Source organism: Mercurialis annua, linkage group LG6, assembly GCF_937616625.2.
Source record: "Mercurialis annua linkage group LG6, ddMerAnnu1.2, whole genome shotgun sequence".
NCBI lineage: Eukaryota > Viridiplantae > Streptophyta > Magnoliopsida > Malpighiales > Euphorbiaceae > Mercurialis > Mercurialis annua.
In genome coordinates this window covers 12,777,378-12,783,377 of record NC_065575.1, presented here as the reverse complement: position 1 = coordinate 12,783,377, position 6,000 = coordinate 12,777,378, and the positions used below count along the sequence as shown (strand labels likewise).

The 6,000-nt window shown below is 38.9% G+C and overlaps 2 protein-coding genes across 2 annotated transcripts; both read right to left on the bottom strand.

Moving 5' to 3' along the window:
• Nucleotides 1–316: 316 nt before the first annotated feature.
• On the bottom strand, nt 317–1,984 carry LOC126685691 (cell division topological specificity factor homolog, chloroplastic). Its single transcript, XM_050379618.2, has 2 exons — nt 1,788–1,984; nt 317–1,103 (listed from the first exon to the last, which is right to left on the bottom strand). The coding sequence occupies exons 1-2, from the start codon at nt 1,869–1,871 to the stop codon at nt 498–500; spliced, it is 690 nt and encodes a 229-aa protein (XP_050235575.1). The 5' UTR covers nt 1,872–1,984; the 3' UTR covers nt 317–497.
• Nucleotides 1,985–5,230: 3,246 nt separating this feature from the next.
• Nucleotides 5,231–5,713, bottom strand: LOC126687603 (uncharacterized mitochondrial protein AtMg00310-like). The gene has a single exon (XM_050382160.1). It carries the CDS (start codon nt 5,711–5,713, stop codon nt 5,231–5,233), a length of 483 nt encoding a protein of 160 aa, XP_050238117.1.
• Nucleotides 5,714–6,000: the final 287 nt, after the last annotated feature.

Below are 6,000 nucleotides of genomic sequence, written 5' to 3'. Positions count from 1 at the left end.
AATCTTTTTAATTCGGCTTTGAATTGAAAATTTATCAAACTAGTATAATTAGTTTGGAATAAACAGTTAGCACTAAACTGGTCAAACCAAACCATGTACACCTTGACTACAGTACAAACAATACAGACGCAGCTTAACTCAAGCAACCAAATGCTAGGGAATAATTTTAGGCCTTGCATATACTGATATACTAATTGATAAAAATTAACAAATAGACTGATTAATAATTAAAAAATTAATTAATTTGAGTACTAATTACCCAAAACAGTAGATGCAAAGAAACAATCTAACAAGGAAGAAATATGCAGAGACATGCTTCAGTGCTAACCATTCCAACAACTGCATATTCAAAAGATAGGAAAATTTTCAATCTCCAAAGAGGAATTTCATATATACAAGCATAAGCTTCTCTTCCTATCGAAATAACCAAACATGGAAAATGATAAACTCTTTGATGTTGGACGACACTCGCTTTATTTTACTTTTCCCCGAGGAAATCACCGGGTTCTCTCATCCGGGACGAAGAAATCAAATCGAACATCTACAGAACCAGAAGTCTCTCCAGTATCTTTGTACTCGATGTTTGTTATTGTTCCAGCCTCTTCTGCATCCTGATATTCAGGTCGCACCCGGCGTACAGGCACTGTGACAGAGTAAACAGTCCCAACATCAGAATCAGCTGTGACATTCAGCTGGACTTTATCCTGCGATTCTATCTCAACAAATTCTGATAGAGCGTGCACAATGTTGTTGACAATCTTCCGTTTTGCCTCATCACTGACTGCACATCTGTCAGAGAAAAGAATCATCTTCAAACGCTGTTTGGCAATCCTTGCATTTGAGCTGTTTCTTCTTGCTGGTGATGGGAATATTATCTTCCATGCCAAGTTCAAACGCTCAAAGAAGCTCAAGTTAATGGCATTCATGAGAAACGTTTCAGCTTCTTCACTAATTGAAGTAGAAGATAGCTCATAATCTCTGCTTAAACCAGAGAACCGTCTGGATTGCTCATGCGTTTTACATTTATCAACCATGATACTTGGCCATTTGTGTGTGTTTGCGGAAGTGCTAGATCCTCCACCAGGGAAAACAGTAAACTCTACCTATAAATTAAGAAATAAAAGACGATACCAATATCAGATACTGATTTTACTTTCTCAAACATACACACAGCATTATGAAAGTTGAAACCTTCTTGCAAATCTATAGAATTAAACACATATAATTGTTAGTTAGGGTATTACAAAGGCAACCAATCACATAACCAATGCACCTCCAGGGAATTAACCAACGTATTCCCATGAAAACCGAGTCATCTGCTATGACTAAGCCTATGTTTGGTTCATGGAATAGGTCCGAAATAGAATAACTATTCCGTATAGAATAGCTATACCTTACTTTGGTTCATGGAATAGCATGATGCTTTGTGTTAGAAACATTCAAACATATATAAAAAGAAAAGCGCGCAATTGTTTATCGTAAGCTACATTTGAACCATTACTTTTAAATTTTCTTCAATTGTTGAATCATAGTCAAATTAATCATAGTCAGATGTCACATAACCCCTAAAGACAAGTCAATTTGAGCTCAAGATATCACCAAACCACATAAACATCAGACTAGGTACCCAAGAAAATACAAATATAACCCCACAGTTAATCAGTATGCAATGTATCTTATGTTTGGAAGAAACAATTAACAAGATCCCAAGCTAACTCATCCCATAACTTATAGTTTTGTAGAAAAATAAGCAGATAAAATGAGCAGATGGGAAAAAATTAAGAAACCTTGGAATTGGGCGAAAGGAACGGGGATGTTCGAAAAGGCAGCAGTGTGGCAGCAGAGACCCTTAAATCTCCCGAAATTGCCATTCTTTCCTCGATTTCTTCTTCACGGGCCTCGCTCTCTTTTCAGTCACACACAGAGACCAGGCAGTCTTCTTCACCAATACGCTTTAGCATATAACGACGTCGTTATATTTAGCTAGGTTTACTTTCTTTCATTCGGCTTCAAACGACCCAAGATTATTTTAAGAAAAAACAAGGCAAAACCCATACGGAGGCCCCTCTACTTTATCAGTTTTGTTCGAGAGGTCCCTATCCTAAAATTGTTCACGTCTGGGTCCCTATACTTGGCAAAATCCAATTTTAACACCCTTGGTTGGACGGAAATTGGCAAGTGTATTACACTTGCCGTTACTGAGAGTGGGGAAAAGAAAAAAAGTGACATGGTCATTTTTTTTATTAAGTGGTGACATGTTAATGCTGACTGGATAATTTTTTTCTTTGTTTTCTTTGTTTCTTAAATTCAACTGCAAGTGGACATTTCTTCACCAAATACCAACCAATATGGGTTAAATCTTTCATCTGGTATTCATTATTACCAACTGGACCTGCGAAGAAGAATTTATGGTATTCAAAAAAATTAGAACAAAATTAAAACAAGATCGGATAAAGTAAATTGGAGAAACTGAAGATTAAATTTGGAGAAATTGGAAGCTTACTTGAAGTGGGTTTTGATATACATCATCATCATCTAAGGTAGTAACCTGTTCCAGACATGAGTGTTTAGATTCTTGTACTGGGCATTGTCTCTTCATTTTATCACACAATCCCCACACTAAGAATCATATAGAGGCAACAGAAAATATGAACAACAAAATATAAAATTGACGTGTTGCATGATGAAATAGATACATGAGGAAATTTAAAGAGAAAGCTTTTAGCTTTCACCATTTCCAGAAAATATTGGAACCACACTTGTATTTGTCCTTTCCTTCACCATTTCTATTCAATTATTCAATTTCCGTCTGTTTCATAATTTAATTGAATTCTTTTCACTAGTAACATGATCTGACTTCACTTTCATCAATTGGTTATCAACAATTTCCTTTATATATATCAGATCTTCCATTTGTCATCTAAACTGGGTTTTTCTCATTAAACTCAGATCTTACTGTCCAAGAATTAATCTTTTATCAATTCCATCAACTGAAACACTCAACCCTATACTTCCATCTGATCTTCCTCTTCTCGACGAAAAATTCAAGCTTTTTCTGATTACTCCGTTGTCAACAGAAACACTCAATTCTTTACACTGCTCCTCACTATTCTTCACTACCAATGATGATGAATCAGTTTTCCCTTTAGCAATCTGAATTGGGTCATCAGAACTTTCAGATTTTCATGTTTTTCTTTTACCAGAAGGACCAACTGGGCTTCTCTTCATCGATCCATCATATGGGTTATGTTTAAATTCAATTTTAGCAAGTGGGTTGGTCTCAGATTTTCAAAATAATAAGACAAATGTTTTGAACTCAGAGCATGCAATGGCGTAGAGAAATCGAAAATAGTTGTTGACGATGTTATGTTGCTGAAGCTTGAAGATCTATATGTTTATTAAAGGATCCACATCATATTACTTCAATTGTTTTTTATAAATATGTCGTTTGAAGTTTAAACTTCCAGTTTTAGTTATAATAGAAAAAGATGATAAAGTCTTTTGGAGAAGATGGTAAAATATTGACTTTGCTCCCTCAAGTTTGCCCCTAATTTTTACAGTGAACTCTGATGTGGCGTTTTATAACTTTATTAATACATATCTTGTTTTTATTTAACGGAAAATTTTGTAGTTAACGGCGAGTGTAATACACTTGCCAATTTCCGTCCAACCAAGGGTGTTAAAATTGGATTTTGCCAAGTACAGGGATCCAGACGTGAACAACTTTAGGATAGGGGCCTCTCGAACAAAACTGATAAAGTAGAGGGGCCTTTGTATGGGTTTTGCCAAATGTCTGAAATTTTATGAGGAAAGTATAGATTTCGTTACTTCGTAAAAATTGTTTTAGCTATACCAACGGAGTTGGTTTAAGTGATAAGCGGTTTGATAACGCTAATAAGATCTCAGGTTCGAGCTTGAAATCGGATGGATAACAAAAAAAAATTGTTTAAACTATACATCATTTTTTTTTTTCAAAGATAAATCTTCATTGAAGAAAACGACTTAAGCAAATCTCGATTCTAGCCACAACATTTGAGCTAGCGGGTTACAACAAAAAGCAAAATCTCTAAAGGCTTGTTTGGCCACTATATGAGCCACCCAATTACAAGAGCGTTTGACAAAATTAAAAGAATGCGACGCTAAATTACAACACAAAGAACGACAATCATTGATGATAACGTCACAATCAATATCCATAGACGAACAACCTTTCATTGCATCGATGACTCCCTTCGCATCACCTTCGAAAATAGGGTCATTAAGCCGAAGACTCTTAGCCAGCATAATAGCTTCCCTCAGTGCCATGGAATCCACTAAGGCCGGAGAAGAAACGTTGAGGAACCGACAGGGAGAAGAGGCAATCACTTGACCTGAATGATTTCTCACCACGCAGGCCCCAACCCCAACAGAGGACTGTCTATGGAACGCACCATCAAAATTAATCTTATAAGCAGCCAAACCTGGAGGAGTCCACATATCTGAGATACCTGGCATTTGCGGCACAGGGGGAGCTTGACCAGAGGCCGAAGACGGCGACATTGACCACTCCAACTGCAAATCCACAGCACGCTGATTCACAGCAGAAGGATCGCCAGGCAGGTCTCTAAAAATTTGCTCATTCCTGCACAACCAAATAGACCAAAAAGTCCACGCTACTTTTAAGAGAAGGGAATTCCTAGCCTCACCAGCGCATGATCCGTTAACCAACTCCATCCAACAGCTCTTCATAGATGACAAAGACAAATTAGCAATCGCTTGATGCACTAGAGAACCCATCCACACAACTTCAGCAAAGGGGCACGAGAAAAGGAGATGCACTAGAGTTTCCATCTCGTTACATCGAGGGCAAAGGCCTGAATGGCTAGGAATGCGCCTGTTTATACTGTCGTTGACAGCCAACCCATTGCTTAGATATTTCCAGACAAAAACTTTGACATTGGAAGGAAGATTGAGCTTCCATAGGTGCTTCCACAACTGTCTATCCTCTGAATGCCCCGTACCATTCTGACCATGCTCAAGAGAGGAAGCCCTGCAACTGACGCCACATAATACGCTGATTTTACCGAGAAGGTCCCCGCCATATTATGGTGCCAAACAATTTTATCATGAGCTCCTGTGGAACTGATTGGGAGTCTGCAAATGGCTTCAGCTTCCATAAAAGGGAAGATAGAAAGAACTAAGCCCCTATTCCAGCTTCTGCCATCCTCATTCATTAGGTCCACAACTCTGTTCATATGATCCGGATGACCACGTCTTCAGCCACCTTAAACGGAAAGACAGTAGGCAACCATGGGTCATGGCGGATGGAAATCTCCCTTCCTGAACGCACTTGCCATCTCACACCCAGCTTCAGAACTTCTCGACCTTTGAGGAGAGATTTCCACGCCCATGACCCATTTGAGTGCGTATTTGCCTCCAAAAAGGAGCCAAAGGGGAAATATTTACTCTTAAAAACTCTCGAAAGAAGGGACTCCGGCTGAGTTAAGAAGCGCCAACCTTGCTTGGCCAAAAGAGCCAAATTGAAAGTTTCAAGATCTCTGAAACCAAGACCACCCGATTCCTTCGACTTGCATAACCGACTCCAAGCTACCCAATGCATCCTTCTCTCTCCGTTCTTTTGCCCCCACCAAAAGTTGGAGATGATTTTATTTATTTCCTTACAAAGCCTCTTAGGAAGGAGAAAACACGACATAGAGAACACCGGCACCGCCATAGCCACGCTTTTAATGAGAACCTCCCTTCCCCCGTATGATAAGAAACTCTCCTTCTACCCCGACACTTTTTGCTTAACTTTGGCACAGATTTCTCGGAAAGTTTCACATTTGGCTTTAGTAACAAGAGCGGGGAGCCCTAAGTACTTGTCCTGCCCTCCCACTTTAGATACATTGAGGAGGCCTGCAACCTGAAGACGGATATCCGGAGGCGTATTGCGGCTGAAAAAAAATAGAAGACTTCTCCATGTTCACTAACTGCCCCGAAGCTTCACATAAAAGGTTAAGC